Source organism: Mirounga leonina, unplaced genomic scaffold (genome assembly GCF_011800145.1).
Source record: "Mirounga leonina isolate KUSES-001 unplaced genomic scaffold, KU_Mleo_1.0 Mir_170, whole genome shotgun sequence".
Lineage (NCBI taxonomy): Eukaryota > Metazoa > Chordata > Mammalia > Carnivora > Phocidae > Mirounga > Mirounga leonina.
This window is the reverse complement of record NW_023270433.1, coordinates 4,069,855-4,092,335: the sequence shown is the minus strand read 5'-3', so window position 1 is coordinate 4,092,335 and position 22,481 is coordinate 4,069,855. Positions and strand designations below refer to the sequence as shown.

At 48.6% G+C, this 22,481-nt stretch overlaps 1 protein-coding gene across 1 annotated transcript in view; it reads left to right on the top strand.

Annotated features, from left to right (window-relative positions):
* Positions 1 to 2,670: 2,670 nt before the first annotated feature.
* Positions 2,671 to 22,481, top strand: part of CFAP77 (cilia and flagella associated protein 77) — a 128,868-nt gene continuing 109,057 nt past the window's right edge. The window contains exon 1 of the mRNA XM_035015549.1: positions 2,671 to 2,862. Coding sequence (XP_034871440.1) covers positions 2,671 to 2,862 — 192 coding nt within the window. The remainder of the gene's footprint in view (positions 2,863 to 22,481) is intronic.

The window sequence follows — 22,481 nt, the reverse complement described above, 5'->3', positions numbered from 1 at the left end:
TAAGTCGAGGCCAGTATATAAACCACTCAGACTTTTAGACTCCTTGAATTGTGAACATAACCATGTTGGCAACTAGGTTGTGTTTTTTTTCCCCCACTAAATCCTGTAACAAGCCCATGTGGGTATTGTAGGATTATTTTTATTAGGTGTTATCAGCCGCACCCTCTGGATGAGAAAACTAGGGCTTAATGTAACTTGTACAAGGGGATTTATGTGGCCCAGGCAGGATTCAAACCTGTGCTCTCCCTACTACTCCACTATCCTGCCCCTCCCTGTGATGTAGGAAAGATGTTGGGGTTCTGAGCCCACCCCAAGAAAGAATTCTTGAGATGTCTTTGGTGCAAAAAGAAAAAAAGTGGTTTTATTAAAGCACAGGGACAGGACCTGTAGGCAGAAAGAGCCGCACTGGGGTCATGAGGAGTGGCAGATTATATACTTTCAAGTTGGGAGGGGTTAGGGCTAGCATAAGTCTCTAGGGAATTTTGGAAGCAAAGTTTCCAGGACCTTGAGGGGGCTAGCTGCTGTTAGGAAAAGGTCACTTATTAGTGTCTAATAAAACTTGAGTCATGAGACCCTTCAGATGTATATGGGTGGGTCATATGCTTGGGGGATGACTGCCAACACATATCTTGGGGGGTAGAGATAAAGGAAGCTTCCAAAGGAATTTTTTTTTTAAAGATTTTATTTATTTATTTGAGAGAGAGAGAATGAGAGACAGAGAGCACGAGAGGGAAGAGGGCAGAGGGAGAAGCAGACTCCCTGCTGAGCAGGGAGCCCGATGCGGGACTTGATCCAGGGACTCCAGGATCATGACCTGAGCCGAAGGCAGTCGCTTAACCAACTGAGCCACCCAGGCACCCCCAAAGGAATTTTTATATGTTGAAGTAGACTTACAGGATGCTGGGGATTGGGCTAAGATTGCCCTTTGCCCTTAGCAAGATATTAACATCGAGGCAGCTGAGTTCCTAGAGGAATGTCACTCTGCCTATTTCAAGGACTTGTCAGTGGGCTGTAGGTAATAAGGAAATTTATTTTTTTTTGCCTTTGTTTCCCACATCACCTACACCTACCACCTGACTTCCTCTGTGTGACCTGCCAAGCGGTTTTCATTAAAAGTGCACAATCTGTATTTCTGTGAAAGTCTGGGAGTAAAGCAGGCTGGAGAAATCACAAGTACATATCACATCACACACCATCACCACCCAACAGCTGCTCCAGTCTTGGATGAGCAGTTGGAAGTCTGTCTGGTCTGTTCTAGAAATGCAGTACTGGTGTTGTCCACTGTTGGTCTATAAGGCCTTGAAGTGCAAGTTTGCTGTTGGTGCAACTTGCTCTTGGTGAACCCTCTTACCCAGAGCCTTGTGGGTATTTGCACATTGAATGAAGATGATGAGGGGTGAACGAACCCACAAAAGACTGAACTAGAAGGAACTAGAGATCATCCAGGCCAGTGGTTCCAAAAGTATTGTGCCAATTTCCTGGGAAGCTTTTAAAACATGCAGATTCCCAACTTGGCATACAGACATCAGGCGCTACTATTATGTCATATTGAGATCCATGGACATGATAATGACACTGTAGTAATGTGAGAATGTCCCCGTTCTTGGCAGATAGATACATGCTGAAGAGTTTAGGGTCACATATGATGCTATCAACAGATACTTTCAAGATGATTCTGCAACGTGTGTCTGTGCATGGTGAACCTAGGTGAAATCTATATGGGTTTTCACTGTACTCTGTTTTCAACTATTCTATAGTTTAGAACTTTTTCAAAATTTAAAAAAAGTCCAAAGGGGAGGAAGGAGATTTTTTAAAAATACAGATTCCCAGATTCCATTTCCATATTCTAAGTCAGTGGATCTGTATTTTTCCATTTCCCTCCATTCTGTTGCACAAAGTTGGGTACCACTGATCTCATTCAACTCTAGACTCTCCTCCTCACCCATTTCACAGGAGGAAAAACTGAGGACCCAAAAGAGTGACTGATTCAAGATCACCCAAGTGGATTAGCAGTAACATCAGGCCTGGAATGCAGATCTCTATTTCATCATGAAAATTTTAGCTCTCTAGCCCAGTGGGGGGGGGGGCGGGGGGGTGTAGAGGGGAAGAGAATGATAAGGGGCCGTGAGTGGAGTGGGGTGGGTGGAGGCAGGTATCTTTGCCTAGGAAGTCAAGTGTAGATGGCCTTCTAGAGCCCCGTTGCTTTTAACACAACCTAGTGGCGATTCTTGGTTTTTTTTCATATCTATTTAAGAGAACTCTAAGCAAGTCCACTTTGGTGGCCACCAAGAGTTTCGAGAAAGAAAACCTGGCCCCTCCGCTCGGGCGCCGTTGGCGTCCCGTCGCCACGGAGACAGACAGTTCCATTCTTCCTCAAGGGGTGGTCTCGATTTTCTGTCCGTTCCTAGCCCGCAGGGCGGTGCCCAGAAGTTGCTCTGAGGAACCAGAGGGGCTTATATAGGGCTTTAGAGCTCCTTACGGGAAGGGGGCTGCGCGAGGTGGGTGCTCCCCGCTCCGGAGGGGGCCGGGCGTCTGGGGCCCACCCCGGGGCCCCGGGTGGTGCGCCCCGGGACTGGTGGAGGGGCCCCCTCCGAGCTCCGCGCCCCGCTCCGCCGCAGGGGAGCGCGCCCCAGCCAGCCAGCCCGCGGACCTCCGGCCCGCAGCCTCAGGATGCCAGAGACCCAGAGCTCCCGCCGGGACCCCCGGCGCCGGAAGAAGCAGCAGCCGGTGTGCCGCACGGTCAGCCAGATCTGCCCGCCCCCGCGGCGGCCCCTGACCGTGGCCGACATCCGACCCGGCATGGAGAACGAGAGGCTGGGAGTCGTGCGGGATTCCATGCTGCAGAATCCGCTCATCGTCAAGGTGAGCCGCCCCCACGCCCGCCCCCCCTCGGCGCTCGCCCCCTCGCTGGGCACCCGCGCTGCCGGGGCTTCCACCGCCAAGCCGCGGCCCACGGGACCCAGCGGACCGAGCGCAGTGTTGGCAGCTCCCGCTCTGGTCCAGACCGACCGGGACCCCGGTGCGGTCTCCCGGGCAGGTCGCGTCGCCTCTCTGCGCCTCAGTTTCCCAATCCTCGAAGTGGGATGATAACGGCGCTCACTGGAGGGAGTGACGGGGAAGGTTGCCTAGGGGCCCTGGCACAGCGGCTGACGCGCGGTGAGCCCGCCCGCAGGGTTGGCTGCTGCTGTTCACCGGGAGCCCGCCGGCGACCCGCAGGTGGCCGACAGGGAACACGCCCCCACCCTCTGTCCTTACTCGCCAGCCGCCGCCCTCCCGGGGTGCCGGCTGGCTGCCCCCTTCCCCCTGCACGCCGCGACGCAGCAAGGGTTCCGCCCTCTCCTGGAAGCGCCCCTCCACGAGGTAATTTCCATCCAATCATACTCTTACCCAGAATTACAGCCCGAAGAGAAAAGAAGGGCGCGCAACTCTCCCCTGGGGGGCTCGCAGGCACGAAGGGGGGAGGGAGCGGCGGTTTCTTACCTAGGTCGCCTTCCCATTTATTGCACACTCCCTCCCCTCGGAGGTTTCGGGACTGGTGATCACCCAGCGCCGGCGGGGCATCGCCACTCCTTCCCGGGGCCCCAGAGGAGTCGAGTTGAGGTTTGGCTCTCGGGGAGCTGGTCAGGGAGCAAGTTTGTCCTGTGCCACGGGGGGCAGTGCGCTTTCAACAGTGCTCGCCGTGCCCGGTGCCAGGAGCGCAAGGCGCAGCCGGTCACCAGGGATTCGGTAAAAATGCATCTGAACGCCAGGAGCTCGTCAAAGCCCAGAGGTTTTTGTTGTTGTTTTGTGCGGGCTTTTTGGTCTGTTTGTTTTTGTTTTTGTTTGGTTCAGGGAACCGGGGCTTTCTTTTTTTTTTTTTTTTTAAGATTTTATTTATTTATTTGAGAGAGAGAGAGAGAGCACATGAGAGGGAGGAGGGTCAGAGGGAGAAGCAGACTCCCCGCCGAGCTGGGAGCCCGATGCGGGACTCGATCCCGGGACTCCAGGATCACGACCTGAGCCGAAGGCAGTCGCCCAACCGACTGAGCCACTCAGACGCTCCCCCTTTTTAAATTTTATTTTATTTATTTGAAAGAGAGAGAATGAGAGAGCATGAGAGGGGGAGGGTCAGAAGGAGAAGCAGGCTCCTCGCTGAGCAGGGAGCCCGATGCGGGACTCGATCCCGGGACTCCAGGATCACGACCTGAGCCGAAGGCAGTCGCTTAACCGACTGAGCCACCCAGGCACCCGAACCTGGGCTTTCTTAACATCATGCTAGAATTAGCTGAGTTCACGATTCCTATGAAAACACGCACTCTATCCTGTTGCCTTCCCCCAACTTTGTTCCTGGCCCTGGCTTATCACACCAGCCCTCTTCCGTTTAATGTGCTCCTTTTCTTAGCAACCCCCCTCCCCCCACCAAGTGGAACAAGGTCCTTTGTTAATACCTAGGTGAGAAGAGCCCCTCTCAGCCGACAGATGGGGCAGATGGGGCTCACCATTCTGGGATCAGGGGGAGAATCAAGTCCTCCACCTCTGATCGGCCGCCGATGTTAGGTCATTGCATTCACTCAGGCAGGTACTAGTGGGCCAGTTCCATTCTACTTACATATAAAATAAAGCGCGTTTTAGAGTTATTCGTATTCTCCCCGGTAAATTAGCAGCATGGGATGCCCACCCCAAGCTATATAAGTTTGACCTTTGAACGATGTGGATTTGCTCTTATGCCGGCCCATTTAAAAAAATAAATACTGTATTGCAGTACTGTAAATGTTTTTTCTCTTCTTTGATTTTCTTTTGCTGTTGTTTTATTTTATTAAAAAATTTTAATTTAAATTCAATTAATTATGGGCACCTGGGTGGCTCAGTTGGTTAAGCGACTGCCTTCGGCTCAGGTCATGATCCTGGAGTCCCGGGATCGAGTCCCGCATCGGGCTCCCTGCTCGGCGGGGAGTCTGCTTCTCCCTCTGACCCTCCCCCCTCTCATGTGCTCTCTCTCATTCTCTCTCAAATAAATAAATAAAATCTTTAAAAAAAAATAAAAATAAATAAATTCAATTAATTAACATATAATGTATTATTGGCTTCAGAGGTAGAGGTCAGTGATTCATTAGTGTTATATAATGCCCAGTGCTCATTACATCACGTGCCCTCCTTAATGTCCATCTTCTTTGATTTTCTTAATAACATTTTTTCCCTCTCGCTCCCTTTATTGTAAGAATACAGTGTATAGTACATATAACATACCAAATATGTGTTAACCGACTGTTGGCCATAAGGCTTCTGCTCAACAGTAGGCTGATAGTAGTTAAGTTTTGGGGGAGTAAAGAGTTACAGTGGTGGGGTACTTGGCTGGCTCAGTCAGTAAAGCATGCGACTCTTGATCTTGGGGTGGTGAGTCCAAGCCCCACATTGGGCGTAGAGCTTACTTAAAAAAAAGCTATAGTGGAGTTTCAAGTAGTTGGGAGTCAGCACCCCTAACCGTCTGCCTTGTCCAGGGGTCAACTGTCTACACATATACACACATATATATACATACAGACCTATAGGTATATGCATACGTATATACATGCGTTTATTACACATACACGTACATTTTACGTGTATATGTACACACATACACACATGCATATACGTATACTATATGTATATTATACACGTATGAGTAAAAATCTCCCCTCTTTCCTTTTGCTCATATATCAAGAAGGACAATATTTGGCCTCTGGATGGCACTAGCTGAACAGCTTCCAGAATGAATTCAATTCCCCAATTCCTGGGGTTGGAATATGTGCAGATGACTGACCCACAGCCAGGAGAGGGGGTTCTGTCTTCAAGGCAGGAGAGGAAGAGCAGGACCGCCCTGGCCGGGTGGTGACCCAGCCTGAGCAGCAGGGGGCCGCTTCCAGGCACGGTCTGGTGATGGTGCTTAGCTCTTCTCGGGTCAGGGACAGCTAGCCTTTCCTCCTTACTTTCCTCCCTCCGGTTCTTGATGGGCTCTAAGCTCCTTTCCGTAGCAGTTAAAATTATGTCCCCATTTCAATATTTACCACCGCTACAAGATTTTCTACCAAAACCTGGCCTAACTAAAAGTTGCAGAGACATTGAGAGCAAGACAGAGCCTTGAATGTTACCTTTTCCAGACCCTTCCTTACAGATGGGTACACTGAGGCCATCTGTCGTGGGCTCTTTGCACAAGGTTGTGGCAGAGCCTGGGTCAGAAGCTACGTTCACTGGCTCCCAGCCCAGCATTGTTTTCCCACTCCAAACAGCTTCCTGTATTCAAATGAAATTTAAATTATGAAAACACTTTGGGATTTTCGGCTTTAAAGCAAAAAAGATTGGAAAGCATTCAAGATAGTGGAGCCTTAAAAAAATTATTTTTTTAATATGTCGTTGGGATTCTGTTGATGCTCAGCTTGTGGATTTCTTCACTGTGGTATCCTGGGGCACAAGCCCACGTTTCCAGACCCCCATGTGAGTGTGCACCTTCTCGTGTGTGGCAGAGGTGGGAGTGCCCTCTCCCAAGGGTGTCTTTAAGAGGATGAGGATGAAGTATATTTTGGTCTTGTCTAAGTCTGAACCTGAAGGTTGCATCTATATGGAAAAATCTACCACCTTAGAAATAGTCATTGATTCCACCCTGTGGTGGTGGTGGGGTGGTGGGGGGGTTGTTGCTCAAATTGTTTTCTCCAGTGAAGAGGATCAGGATTTGTTTAATTTAAAATGCAGACACACGGTCTGAACAAACCCAACACTGCTATTTCACACCCATGGAATTTACCAGGACATATACACATCAGTTATTCAAGAATGTGTCTGCAAGAAGCCGCACAGTAACCAAGTGAAAAGTGAAAAACTCAGACATCCAAGCAGGTATTTTATCTACAAATGCTCAACAACTCCTTGCCTCATTTAAAATCAAGCCCACTGGTTATTAGTGGGACTGATCGAGTCAACTGGGTGTTTTATGTGGCCGCAAAAAGAGGTAAATATTTTCCATTAGAAAGGGCTTCTACTCTATTGTATAAAGTGACGTGCAGTTAGCCAGTTTTCCTTCAAATGTGACTCTCTGGGAAGAATAAAATTAGAGAAAGAACCAAGCTTCTTTCTGCTTGATTCCCATTCCCCCAGAATTCTGTGACTCAACATAGGATCCTGCTACAATAGCCTTCAAGGCTCCTTCAAAGAAGCTGTCAGGGTGCACCCTGCCTGCCATCGGAACTCAGCTGATATCCTGTCAATACAATTATAGGGGAGAGACTGCCTGGTTTGCTCCCCTGACAGCCTTGAATCCTCCATCACCCTGGAGAGGCAGGCAATATACAGGGGTGGAATTTATTGAATCGAGCACCCTTAGAAAGTGCACATGATCGTGGCACCTGATTTTTTTTTCATAATTTATCACTGACTTTGTTTTTCTGTGGGGGTTTGTGTCACAAATAAGAAGTGCATGCATTTGTGAAATAGAGTTGTAAAATCACATCATTTGGGGCTGAAAGGAGGCTTACAGACATCCAGTCCATTTTTTTTTTTTTTTTTTTTGAGGATGTTAAGGCCCAGGGAGAGGAAGAGACTCATTCAAGGTGCCCTCTGACCTGGTCACAGAAGTGGGATGAGATTCATGTCTCCTGACTTCCAGCCCTGTGCTCTTCTGGCCACGTTACATAACCAATTAATTAATGACAACCCAGATTGGTTACTTCTATACGGCAGGCAGTCGAAAAATGTTCACCACGGAATGATTCCAATATCATTTTCCTCAACATTCCTTCCAATGTGAGCTCTACTCATTTCCCGGGATTTGTTGACAGCCAAGAAGTGTTTATTGAATGTTTTCTATGTGCCCAGCACCATCCTAAGCTCTCTTGGGAGGTGGGGGTGGGCGGTGCATAGAAACAAGTTCAGATCGCAGCCGTCACCCTGCCCACAAGCCACAAGGAGTTAACTGTTTAGCTGGGGAGATGGAGTGTGTATGTATATATTGCTTAGCACGGCACCTGCCTTAAAGCAAGCTCTCAGGAAATTAGCTCTTACCGTTGCGCATAGACACACACATAGACATACACATGCGTAATAGGATAAGCAATGCTATGGGTCACCCCTTGCAAGCTTCAAGGGCAGTGCACCAGCCAGAGGGTCCAGATTTAGGGGAAGGAAGGCCTGAGCAGGACTCCGTGCGCTTTCTGAAGGAACAGACCTGGAACTGGACCTTGAAGCGTGGAGAGTTAGATTCTGATCGGGGCAGACTAGGAAAAATTCAGCCCTCTGGGGCCAAATGATTTCACCCTCCTTAGATCCTAAGTGTTCAACAGTTTCCACCTCAAATGGAGTTCTGGTTTTTCGAGACTAGGTGCTGCTGCTGGGATCATTATCATTATCATCACAAGGAAGCATTTATTTAGAGCCAGTGTATTCAAATCGGATGCTCCACAAAATTAGGCAACCACATCATGCCCACTAATGGCTTAGCATCTCTAATAAATATTGATGCTGGTGAACATAAATGCCTCGAGACAATCGCAAAGAAGGCGGGCAGACAGACACACAGTTGTACAAATATCCCAGCGTGGGTCAGTATTTTTATTACGTTTGAGTAAAATATGAAAATGTTACACTGGGTTTTATCTGTTGAAGAGAATATACCTCTGATTGCTCAGATCCTTCTACGTTCCATTACAATGTAACAGGAGAAAAGAAAATGTTACGAGGGGGATGAAGGACTGAGCTGCCCATTCTAAGGGCCCCTCTCGACTAGCCAGAGGTAGGGTTCATTTCTCCAGGGAAAGCCATGGGTTTCTCCCTCTCTTGGTCCTTTGTACATTTTTCTTCTTTTTAAATCAAAGCCTCCCCCCTTCTGGTGCCCAGTCACACCATTTGGTGAGCAGAGGCTGAAGCAGTGAACTAATCTTGCTCAGCATCCGGCCCTTTCAGAAAGCCAAGTTGCTCCCTCGTAGGCTTTTCACCATCCCCTGGAGTGGCTGCCCCAATGGAGGAGCCCACCTTCCTCCATCCCTCTGGAGAAGGGGTGCTTTGGCTCTGAAATGTTAATGCAAATAAACCCTCAGAATTGGGGTTCCTCAGGTATGAACCCATCCACCTTCTGATTATGTGGCTCTCAGAACACTGCAATGTGGTTGAAGGCCAGTCCCTCAGGAAGAGTTCTGAATCCATGGTGAGCAAGTCAGCAGTCGCTTCCAGCACCTTCCAGAATCTTCTAGGCTCAAGTGTTGTTCATTGTATAATTCAGGCTGCTTCTCCTTTATTTGAAAGACAAGGTGTTCTTGATTTACAACTGGTCCTGTGGACAAAATTTCCGATCCCTGTTTTCTATTGCAGTGGTTTTCAAGCTGTTCAGTGGTCTCTGGAAGGACTAGGATTCCCACAAAATGTCTTGGTCACACTCTTCTTGAGAAAATGTATCTTTTTTTTTTTTTAAAGATTTTATTTATTTATTTGACAGAGAGAGACACAGCGAGAGAGGGAACACAAGCAGAGGGAGTGGGAGAGCGAGAGAGAGAAGCAGGCTTCCTGCCGAGCAGGGAGCCCGATGTGGGGCTCGATCCCAGGACCCTGGGATCATGGCCTGAGCCGAAGGCAGACGCTTAACGACTGAGCCACCCAGGCGCCCCAGAAAATGTATCTTTAACTGTTTAAAAAGTATAATGAAAAGGAAGCTCAGTTAAATGTGTTCTATATGAAATGCTTGCACCGGGGACCACCAGCTCATTAGCGATGAAGTTGACTAGTTTGGGGGCTATCAGTTCTGTGTTTGTGCTGGCACCACGGTGAATGTGTCACGGGCAGGGAAGATTGTAACCAAGCACAGATCATTCTGGACTCTCAGGCTGGGCAAATCCGTTCGTGCAGGATGGTATGCACAGCTCTGCCATGGCCCCTGGGAACTGGGCTCCGTTCAAACTCAGACCCATTACTCCTGCTTCAGAACATTCTGGCTGGTCAGGCCAAAGCAAGCGAATGCACAACACAGTCTCAATCACACTGCGTTGTGGTTGGTTTTAGCGTATATTGTAAATGTTGTGTGCTTCTTATCCGACTTTTGTATTTGTAAAAAAAAAAAAAAAATGAGAGCATTTGTTTCACTGGTAACAATTCAACTCTCCATGAAATTGCTCCCTGACTCTCCTTTCAAGCTCCTGAGTCAATGAGGACTGTTAACACAATTCCGGGCTGTAGGTTTTGTTCTCCTACAATCACACACACACACAAATGTAGTCATAACCAGGCAGATATGCCACCCCCTGGACGGCAGCCTTGGGATCCAAGCAGATCCAAGGGTGAGCTCTGTCTCGGGCACTTTCTTGGGAACGTTCCTTACCTTTGAGCCTCAGTTTCCTGTCTGTAAAATGGGTGATAGCAGCTGACAGTGAGAGGACAGGTATGCTGGGCGCAGGCGTGCCCGCTTTTGTTACTTTTCCATTATTCAGATTCCAAATATTTGTGTTCCTCAAAACAACCTTCGTGTTCTCATCCATCGACTTTTAAGTACGTGTTGTAAATCCGAACTTACAAAATAAATTTATGAGACAAATCCGCCCAAGTGCTGCTTTGTTCCCCCTTCGTGCTCTTGTTGAAAAATAGTGTCTCCCACAGATGGTAACCACACTTGCCATGGTGAGAATTTCGTAGTGTATGTAATTGTCAAATCACTATGTTGTACGCCTGAAACCGATATGATATTATACGTCAACTCTACCTCCATAAAAGAAAAATACCGTCATCCACCTCGTCTCAAATTTCTTGCAACTGTGCGCCCTGGCTGAGGGTGAGAACAATCTGGTTTCTAGCTCTCTTGAGGGTGCTTGGGCAAGTGGCTTAAATTCTGAGCCTCAGTTTCCTTCTCCGTAAAGTATGGGTGCTGATACCTACCTTGCCGACTTGTCAAGGACACAACGAAGGCTGATTTAGATGAGATGCTATTTTACGGAACACACAGTAACCTTCTGGAATCAGACCAGGGCTTCTCAACTGAGGCAGGAGGTGCTTCTGCTCCCCAAGGAACATCTGGTCATGTCTGGAGGCCTTCTTGGTTATCACCACTGGGCTGGGGGTGCTACGGGCATCGAGTGAGCAAAAGTCAGTGATGCTGTTCAACACCCTCTCCTGCACCTCCAACCCCCGCAGCAGGGAAGCATCTGGTCCCAAATGTCAACAGTGCTGAGGCTGAGGAACCCTAAATCGGACAAAGACCACCTGGAGAATTCACAGTGAGCTCCCGCATGGTCCAAGGGCTCTTGAAACCCAATACAAAGACTGTAGAAATGGGACTGTTCTATTATAATTGCTTCTCTCCCCCTTGTTTGCCTTTGTTTCCCCTCCTACACATTTATGGCAATTTCATTTTATTTATTCATTTATTTTTGGAGAGAGGGAGCGAGAGCATGAGCAGGGCGGGGGGGAAGGGTGGACAGAGGGAGACGGAGAGAGAGAATCTTAAGCAGGCTCCATGCCAAGTGTGGAGCTGGATGTGGGGCTCGATCTTACAACACTGAGATCATGACCTGAGCCAAAATCAAGAGTTGGATGCTCAACCAACTGAGCCATCCAGGTGCCCCATTTTATGACAATTTTAAATTCCCCCCCCTTTCCCTCAGTGACAGCTTCCAAACGTTTGTTGGCTTTTGTCTGGGGCCTGTCTATCTCCAGCGTCACCCATGGTAGTTAAAAAAAATAAAAAGCATTTCCAACAATCCATGCAGCGTGGCTCAATAATTCATCAGATAAACTAACTGGCATGGGGGCCGGTTTGTTGAGCACCCATGGACTACCACCCAAGCTTTGTTTCCCTGGCGCACCACCTTCCTAGGGTTTGGTTTGGCTGGGTTTTTCTCAGCATAAACTCATTTAGGATTTTAAACAGAATTGATCTGGTAACCCGAAATTAAGCTCACGGTGGGCCAGAGCCCCGTCATAGCATAGCCCTTATGCTCACTGTGCACGAAGTACAGCATTTCAGGGAAGCAAATAAATGTGCTTTATAAAGAAAACAGCTGTATTTTTCCACCCAATAATTTAAAGGCACATCAGCATTTGGTTAAGAAACTGACTCACGGGGGGTCAATGAGCAGAGGGGTCAACATGCATACCACATGGGGAGGTGGGGACAGCGGCCGGCCAAAACCATTGTAGAGAACACATAATGAGCCCAAAAGAAGGACTTTTGACCTTTTATACGATCCAAACTATACATATCTGGGAGACCAATGAACCCAGAAGCATACATGACACATTCCCTTGCCTGGATCAAAATCTTTTGTGTTGGTACAGAGGAATGAAAGTGGAGATTCAGAAAGTCTTGGAATCCAGGGCCCGGCATCAGTGAAAGGCCACACCTTGGCCATGTGGCCCAGCATCACGTCAAAGCTACGACACAGTACCAGAGAAAAAGCCCTAGTGAGCTTGGATGCCACAGCCCCCCACAGCAGTGGGGCCGCTCAACGAGACATTGAGAGGTGATTGTTTTAAAAAATGTTATTGTTAAGTCATCTCTATACCCAACATGGGGCTCGAACCTACAACCCTGAGATCAAGAGTCGCCTGCTCCACCGACTGAACCAGCCAGGCGCTCCGAGAGAGGGGATCTTCAGGCTATCACATTTCAGTTGAGGGAATTAGAAAATTTGCTGGCAGCTTTGTCGGGCAACCTAACTGGACAGTAGTGAGTTTGTCTTGCCACAGTCAAATGCCATCTTAATGTTCCCATTATGTAGAATTGCATTCATATCCCCCCTCCGCCCCCCAGTGGGTCTTTCAGGACAGAGAGGTTGGCTTGATTATTTATTGGTTTGTTTGCTTGTTTATTGGCTTATTTTTTAGTGTGTATCTGAGACTGTTAACAGGCCCATCAACCACTGAGCAAAAATTTAGTAAGCCCCTACTGTCTGCAGGGCGCTGGTGAAAACATAAGAAGTTTGAGGATTCGTTTCCAAGAAGTTTATGGTCTGGTGAGGGGAGAACCAGACTTTGCACACCACAACCAATAATAAAAGTTACTAAAGGCGAAGGAGAGGTGAGGGGAGGCAAGAGGGGCCATATATCAGAGCTTGTGCATCTGGGCCGGGGCTGTGGGCCAGGCTGGGTGCCAGGGTGTGCCGGGACAGGAGGGGCACCCGGAACGGGGCTGGCCTGAGCAAAGGCACAGAGTCTGAAATGGGCAAGGCATCCTCATTAAGAACGAACAACTGTAGGATCCTGTGTTCACTATGAGGAAAGAAGCAGGAGATACCTCCATTTACTCAGTGCTTGAATTGAGAGATACTTTTGAGCACCTATGGTGCACCAGACTCAGAGCTAGGCACCCAGGATGTGGGGGTAAACCGACCTGGAGATAGGCAATGCCCTCCAAGAGCTTATAATCTAGTAAGCAGAAACAGCCAGAAAAACAAACAGCTAAGTGGGATCCATGCAGGGACAGCCATCCTCTGGATGGGATCCTGGCTCAGTGCCGAGGGCAGCACCTGGGGAGGGGAGGCAAGGGAATGTCTCAGGCTTGAGCGGCTGGAGCCGAATCGTCACACAAGGGTTGGTAAGTGTGTGTAGGGAGCTGGGGGGCTAGGGAGAGGTGGGTCCAGGTTTTGTATGGCCTGCAGCTGATGCCCTCTTGAGATCCCTCTTTAAGGAACAGATAAATAGTGTTGGAAATTACGTCCAAGGCCTTGGATGGGGCCATGTGCAAGGAAGCAGCTCTGAAGCTAAAGTTTCATTAACTTCAGGGTAAATCCAACTCTGACGGCGGGTGTGTGTGTGTGTGTGTGTGTGTGTGTGTGTGCAGCTTTCTAGGAAAAGGCGTGGCATGTTGAAAGCGGCCTGGGGTAGGAATGTGCAGACGACCAGATCTGAGAGTCCGTGGTTCTGGTTACGGGTCATGCGTTCATTCTGTAAGCACTGCACCAGGCACACAAGCCCCAGGACCACAGTGACGAACTCTCAGTCTCTTGTTGACCCTGAAACCTTGGGAGGGTCTCAGCCTCGGTCCTACACACCTGAGTGGCTTCTCTGAGAATTACCCTAAGCTGACCTTTCATTTGTTTGTTTGACCATTTGCAAAATGTTTATGGATGGGTGGGTACGTGCCAGTCCATAGCTGGGCCTTGAGGGTATCTTGGCGGGCAGGAGAGCCTTCGTTTCTGTCTATGGGCAGCTTGCAAGACCTGCTGAAGACAGACAATAAGGCAACTATCCCAGACCTACGGAGAAGCATCGCAGGGAGGCGAGGGCGCTAAAGGGGGTCAACCAGGAGGCTAGGGGAGGTCTACTCTGAGGACGTGACATGGTAGCCCGACCTTCAGAACTGGGAAGAGGCGGTCAGTTAAGAGGTGCTGGGGGCAGAGTGTGCGTGTGCCCGTGGGTGGGCCATGAGTGTAGACCATTCCAGGCAAAATAAGAGGTTTAGTGCCTCGACGGCAAGGAGGCAGTTGGAACTCTGGAGGCTGCAGTGAAGCGTCAGGGAAGAAGTCCTGAAGGGAGGCTGGGCAGGGCCTGCAGCCGGGCCGTGAGACCAGCGGGGCCAAAGTGAGTGGATAAACGAGGCAGAGCACAGAGGGCTGAGAGTCCACAGCAGGGCCGCCGTGTCAGCTCCCCCCTCCCTGCACTCAGGGGGTCACAGGCCAAACAAGGTGGGGAGCCCCGCCGGGGTGCTGTGGTTTGACTTGAGGCAGCCAGGGGGCGCTCTCCGCTATCCTCTGAGTCCCCTACCAGGCTTCACATCTGGACACCGCGATGGCTGGGGTTAGCAACTACGATTTGTTTACTTTCTGCAATTAAACAAGCCCCCCCACCCCCAGTCTGTCAGGCTCTGAATTTGCACCGAGTCCTTTGAGGGAACCTGCTGGAGGGCTACCAAGCGTCCCCCAGGAGCGAGTGCTGGGCTTCGGGGGTGCCTCCGAAAACTTTATAAACTGTAACGGAAGATTTTGCTCACTCTGGAGGCACCCAGTGGGCATACATTCGAGGTTTGAGCAAGTCTTTTAAAAAACTCCCCTTCTAAGAGGAAAGCGTCTGTCTGGCATTTCCGAAAGCTCCATCTTTTCTTAGGCAGCTGCTTGCTTCTTTCCGCAGATCTTCCCTGAGTCTCCTGGCAGGATGCTCGTGGGCCTGACTTCTCTGGAGCGGGAGTGGGAGGACGCTGAGGCCTGGGGTGTGGGTTCCCAGGAAGCTCCTGGCTGCAGCCACATTTGGCCAGCAGTGACCCCCCACCCCACCACAGTGCCAGCTGATACCAGGCTCCCTCCACAGAGCCCTTCTCAGGCACCATCTTCTCGAAGTCTCTGCAACAGTCCTAAGAGACGGGAATGCTGGCCTTCCATTTTACAGATGGGGACGCTGAGGCTTAAAGAGGTCACGCACGTTGCCCACGGTCATCCAGCCAATGCAGAGGAGGCGCCAGGCTTCGAGCCCGGGCTCTGACTCCACCACGGCCTGTGGTCATAACCACTGCACAGATTAGAAGAACTTGGTGGCCATGGGCGGCACTGTTTGTTGAGTACCTACCAAGCGCCAGCCTCCTTCAGACAGGATCTCAACTCTGCGAGGTCATCGAACTTTGGAGCTCAGAAAGACTCAGGAGCATGCCCGAGGTCATGCGGAGGGTCAATGGCAGAGGAGGGGCTGGTGCCGTGGCCTTGTGAGTCCACAGCTTGTCATGGTCCTTCCATGTTGTGCTGCATTGTCCATTACCTGGGAAGAAGAATCCAGTTCATCTTCGTCATCAAATCTACACAGATCCAGGGGCACCTGAGTGGCTCAGTGGGTTAAGCGTTTGCCTTCGGCTCAGGTCATGATCTCAGGCTCCTAAGATAGAGCTCCACATGGGGCTCCCTGCTCAGTGGGGAGCCTGCTTCTCTCTCTCTCAAATAAATAAAATCTTTTTTTTTTTTAAAGATTTTATTTATTTATTTGAGACAGAGAGAATGAGAGAGAGAGAGCACATGAGAGGGGGGAGGGTCAGAGGCAGAAGCAGGCTCCCAGCCGAGCAGGGAGCCCGACGTGGGACTCGATCCAGGGACTCCAGGATCATGACCTGAGCCGAAGGCAGTCGCTTAACCGACTGAGCCACCCAGGCGCCCCTATTTTATTTTTTTTAAAGATTTTTTTTAAAAGATTTTATTTATTTATTTGAGAGAGAGAATGAGAGAGAGAGCACATGAGAGGGGGGAGGGTCAGAGGGAGAAGCAGACTCCCTGCCGAGCAGGGAGCCGATGCGGGACTCGGTCCCGGGACTCCAGGATCAAGACCTGAGCCGAAGGTAGTCGCCTAACCGACTGAGCCACCCAGGCGCCCCTCAAATAAATAAAATCTTAAAAAAAAAATCTACGTAGATCTGAAGGGTCAACCCCCCCCCCCTTTGTGCTTGCTGTTCTCGGGGAGTGGGTAGTCTAGTTGGGGACCCGCACACACCTGGAAGTGGCTGCAAGACGCTGAAACCAGGGGGGCCAGGGGTGGCCCAGACGCAGAAGGCTGTTAACCGAGCTGGTTAGGAAGAGGAGAGGGTCCCCAGCCTGCAGCGGCCTCAGGACTGGGCAGCGCTCCGCGGAGCTGAGATGAGGGAAAAGTCACTTTAGAGGTAGAAATGGCCAGGCGAGGTGAGAAATGGGACGCCCCATGCTTGGGTGTGTTTGGAGGGAACGTCTGGAGCAAGCTTAATGTGCGGAAGACAGAGGGGGTCAGGAGCCTGCACTTTGGGTGAACAGATGATTTCAAGAAGAGGCAAGCCCGAAGAGGAAAGACGTGTGGATACCTTGCTTGGCACAGAAGTCTGGAGTTTAGGTTATTCTAAACGTGCGCATCTACCTGCTAGCAGGCTGGGAGACAACTGGCATCCAGGCTGACCAGAACGGCCTCCCCCTTTCAAAGGGAAGGCGCCCCCTCCTCTGCTCCCACCCATCACCCCGTCCCCTCCCCGCCTCCCTAATCAGGGAGAGCAAATTGTTATCAGATTAGCGCCAGCAATGAAAAGCACAGTCCTGCGCCCTCACCCTCCCAGTTAGTTAGCATTTAGATAGACTGGGACAGGGGCCCACACAATAGGTATCAAAGCCCTCTAGGGTGGCGGGAGGGATTAATTTCTTTAACCAACAGGCCTGATCTGGCCTAACTCATTACCTTGCCTTGTCAGTGTGGATGTTAGATTCGATTGAAGATTATACCATTTAGGTCTGTCTCTTGTTTTCTACCGAAACTGGGGGGCTATTGAGTTGCACACGCTCGCGTAGCCCGCGTCAATACTCAGCGGCCTGAGGTTCTAATTCTGCTTCATTTAAACTTCATCAACTTTTCCAATCAAGTGGAAGGATCCGAAATGGGCTCTGTGAGCAGAAAGGCCCGCTTCCCTTTGTCAGATAATTTATTCTGTTTTCTCTTCCCTCCCAGCCTTGCTCTCTTTCTCTCTCCAGCCTCGCTCTCTTTCTCTCTCCCCCCTCCTCACCCCGGTGCTGAAAATGAGATTACAGTATTTAAATGACTATGATAATCAATCTAGGGACCCGGAGCTGAGATTGAGGTTAATTATTCTTAGCAGAACAAAGAAGCGTGATGCCTTTGGGGACGCAGAGGTGCAATCTGGGTTTCTTGCCTGTGTTTTTTTTCCCCCTGAAATTGCAGTTTTAGGAGTCTTTTCTTGTTCCTAACTAGGCGCCGAGTGTGATTCTGAGCATCGGCAGCCCCTAAGAGAGCAGAAATGTAATTTTGAGCTGATAAACAGCTAACGGCCTTCAATCAACAATTTTAATAGGAAAAAAAAAGTCACTTATATGGTATGAGTACAGATCTAATGAAAGGGTGATCATTTACCTTATTTATTTTTAAACACGCTAGGAATAATTTCCCACTGTGTTAGAACTAGTAATTACAGCTGCATGGTGCACCCGTAAACTTTTGAATGAGGAGCCTTGTCACTCAGGTGGTCTTCTCCCTGGCAGCTTTTGCTGCTATAAAAGTTGAAATTTTGTCATGTTTTGGCTAATTGGAAACAGGGTCATTATAGCATTGAAACTCTACATGAAAGTGACTTGTTCAATTGTTACCTGAAGCATTCACAAGCTGGCCAGTCATCGTGCTGGTGCCTAACCCCCCCACCCCAGCTTCTAAAACAGAGAGAATCAAAATATGTATATTTCTTTGTCTCCCTCTGCTATCTTGTCAGAGCTGTTTTACATGCTGCCACCCAATGTTATCTTTTATTTGTGTCAGGAGAAATGATTTGACAAGTTCAGTATACAATGTTCATTTGGCAAGGCAAATTTTTCATACCAATTTTGAGTAGGAAATGAAACTATCTTTCAACGGAATGAGCAACATCATTTTTGGACAGACTTATTATGAGAGAGAGGATTGCAGAACTTTATTTCCTTGCACGATCCTGAAAAGTCGAATCCATTTTTTAGAAAGGAGGATTTGGTTTCCACACGCCGCCCTAGTTGGGGGAAATAAGAAAGGCCCGTGATGTCTTCAAAGAGGGATGCCTACTCTTATATTCCCCTCACTGCTCCCCACAAGTTATTAATAGGCTGGAATAAACTGTTCGTTTTCTATATTATAATGACTTTGTTTCAGGCCCTTTAAACTGTGGGTGAGTCCCTGACAGTTCTCTGCATTTGCAAAGCAAAATATTTAATAACCACCATCGTAGGAAGGAGCAGCAAAGACCATAAGCAACCCGACTTGCGAAGAGTGAAAGCCCCCCACCCCCCATCCACTTTCCATCACTGTTTACCCAAAAAAGAAGACTCTCTCACCCTCTGTGCTACCAGATTCATTTGGGGCAGTGGTTTATGGTGACATTTTTCTTTCTTAAAGCAAATATTGACTCACTGTGGGGAAATTAAAACTCCATTAGGCATTGTTACATTGTACGGCTGCATCGCCCCAGCCAAGCGACTATTAATTGGTTTCTTCCTCAGGAATAATTCAGGGAGGGCCGAGGCAATGGGGAAAGAGAAGATGGATCGGAACCATAATTTCTTAAAATGACACCCATCTAAATCAGCCCAGGTGATCATTACATGGTTATTAATCCAAATATACAGAAGACGCCACCTAATAACGTAATGATTTTATCAGCACAAAAAGCCCGCGGTCGAGTTATTTCCAGGCTGGGGAGAATACATTTCAAGCCGCACTTGGGCCAGCCTCAGCCAGCTTTGGGCAACTCAGGACTGCCTTCCCCGGGCACGAGCAGCCTGATTCCCCTATTTGGGTGTAAGAGGTTTTTCTTTCCTGAGATAAGATTCCCCTTCCAGCCCGTTCACTGCTTTCTTCCCAATGCGAATGGGCTGCTTTTCTGCAGCCACCCATTCTCTCTCTGGCCCCCAGCTCTCCCTGTACTGCCCCGCCCCCATGCACCTGCCCCATCCGTACTGCTCTGGTCGTTCTAGGGGCTGGTGATTTTGCCCTCTGCTTGAGTTGGATAGGGCTGCTGTAACAAATGACCACAATGTGGGCGGCTTAAAATCAGTTTGTTGCCTCCCAGGCCTGGAAGCTAGAAGTCCAAGATCAAGGTGTTGGCAGGGCTGGCTCCTTCTGAGGGCTGGGAGAGAAGGATCTACCGCGAGCCTCCCTCTCTGGCTTGTAGATGGCCATGTCCATATTCACATGGCATTCTCCCTGCATATGTATTTATGTCCATATTTCCCCTTTTTATAGGGACACCAGTCCTATTGCACTGGGGGCCCACTCCACTCCATTAAGACCTGATTCTCATGAATTACCTTTGAAATGACCCTATGGCCAGATCAGGTCACACGTTGAGGTACTTGGGGTTAGGACATTGACAGGTGACTGCTTTGGGCTTGGGTCCTGGTCCTTGGTCCATGAGTTGTGGTAAGGATAATGGGGCTATCTGTAGAGAGGCATCCTTCATGTTGGACTTGAGGCTGCTGTCCTGATGAGGGCTGTGGATACGGCAAACATTTAGAGTTCCGTGGTCCCCCTCCATGGGGTGTGGACCACTCATAGGATAAGCAATCCCATATGTTCTTGTGCCATCTATGGTACTTTTGCCTTGTTGGTATTTAATGCGTAAGCATAACTAACTTGGGTCACCAACCATCTATACAATACTCTTGGAGGGCAGATTCCACAGCATGCTCCTTTTTATCTTCCACAGATCTATTTATCCATCCAACCATCCCTCCATCTGCTCACCCATCCATCCATGCATTCATCCATCTTCTGTTTTAGGCAACAGATACCTTAGTATTTACTGAATTTCCAATATACATGCCTGGCACTGGGCTAGGCATTAGAGAAAGATCGATGAACAAAATTTGACATGATCATTACTCTCTGGAGCCTTCCAGTCTAATTGGGCAGATGAGCATTAATCAAAACATCATGAATAAGTGTGAGACTTCAAGTATGGTGAGGGCCAAGGAGGAGAAGCTTCTGGGGCAACCGGGAGGCTTCACGTGGGTGGGGGGCCATGGAAGTCTACTTGGATAAAATGAAGACTGAGCTGGGATTTGAATTAACCAGGGGAAGAATGTGTGTGTATGGGACAGGTTTTGGGGTGGGGTGAAGGGGAAGGACAAGGGCATTCCAGCCACATAAGGAGAACATGTGCAAAAAGCCTGTTGTGGAGAGAGTATGGGGATTCAAGGCACTGAAATAAGGCCAGAGTGGCTGGGACATGGGGATGCGAGAGAATGGTGTGAGGCAGGGATCATGCAGGTCCTTAGCAGAGGCCACTCAGGGAGTTTGACCTGTAGCCCAAGAGTAATGGAAGTCAGTGAAGGCCGTTAAGCAGGGGTTAGGACTGGCAGCAGAGGGACACAGTCAGATTGGCATTGGAAAGACCCTCTGGCTACAGAGCATAGATTGGAGTGCCCAGGGTGGCCGTGGGGAGATCGATTAGGGGGCTTATGGAGTAATGCAGGAAGGAGAGAGGCTGAGCCAACCTGATTGCTCCAAAAGCAAGCATCTCAGTCCCTGACTATTGCCCCAGAGCCACTCCCCTTTTCTGTGTGTTTGATCTGGACTTGGCATTTTCCTGAAAACTCCCTGGTTCCATAGCAGTCCTCTCCTACACAGAGTTCATTTCCTCTGGTTTTGCCTTTCTATATGTCTGGTCCTGTCTGATCTGGATCATTTGGAAATTTCTCAAAGTTTCTGGTTCACTGATGGAGCGCTTTCTTGTTTTCTTACACTATACTGGACTTTTTCCTTTTGAAAAATACTTTCTTTGTTTTTTCATGGTATTTTGGGAGGGTGGGAAGGTAGACATCTGTCCTCAGTTCATCATTTTGAGCCAATCTCCTCATTTCTCCTTCCTAAGATTTTGTAAGCATTACATCTCATGATGTGCTACTAGGAGCCTTCCAAATCATAGCTTAAGGATAGTTATGTTGATCTTTAAAAAAAAAAAAAAAGTTTTAGAAGCTACCTTAGCATCTACCTATAAGTTAAATATAACAAAGAATGTTTCCATTTTTTCCCAATGACTAGAGCTACCCTATGAACTGGAAACCACTTCCTTGTGATCTGAAGAAAAACCCTTCTGTCCTAATTCTTCCTACCAGACTGCTAAGGTACTAGAAAATCTCAACAGAATCCCTCCTCTTATTTGAGGCAGCTGGGAATTCCGTGAATATGTCCAGAGGGGGAGGCACCATATTAAGCCATTTTACACAACAGAACATTTGCTCCTCCTCTGGTCATGGTGAGTAAGCTCCTCTCAGACCAACCCTCCCAGAGGGAACATCTATAAACTCTGGATAAGATTTGAAAAACCAACCAACCAACCAACCAAAACCACCCCCACCCAAAACCCCAACTACCCAAAGGCTCTGGGAAGGGAATGAACATAGGTGGATACAGAAGCCAGAAGAAGATGCTGACCCATGGAAGAAGAGAAAAGCAGGAAGTGCTTCTCTCATTTGGAAAATGGTTTTTAGTGAAATGCCAGGCTACCATCGGTGCGGCACATGGTGTCTAGAATTTGGATAGAAACCTGTGGTTCTATTCAACCTGTGGCTGAAGAACCAGAAGATGGAGTTTGAGCAAACCACAGTCACTAGGGAAATGAAGGAAGAATCCAGGAAAAGAGAGAACCAGAGAAGAGAAGTCCAAATTCAGTACATAACTCTGCCCAAGTCTCTGGAAGATCCCTGAACCACATATGGGTGGGACAGACTTTTAAAAGTTCAACCAAGGCTAAAATAAGTGAACTTGGATTTGAGCTGCTGCCCATCACAGAAGACAGAATTTTTGGTTTGAGTTCAGTCAAGTCAGTCACTTGTAAACAAAACAAAACAGAACAAAAAAATTCCTAGGAGGAATATAACCTAATGCAGAGTCGCAATGTCTAGAGCATATTTCAAAGCACTTAACACACAGAAATAGGAAAACATGACTCACTGTCAAGTGAAAAGACACTTAATTGAGACAAACCTCATAGATTGCTCATATTTGGAATTTATAGCCAAGAATTTGAAGTGGTAATTATAACTATGCTCAAGATGTAGAGGAAAATATATTCATAATACATGAAA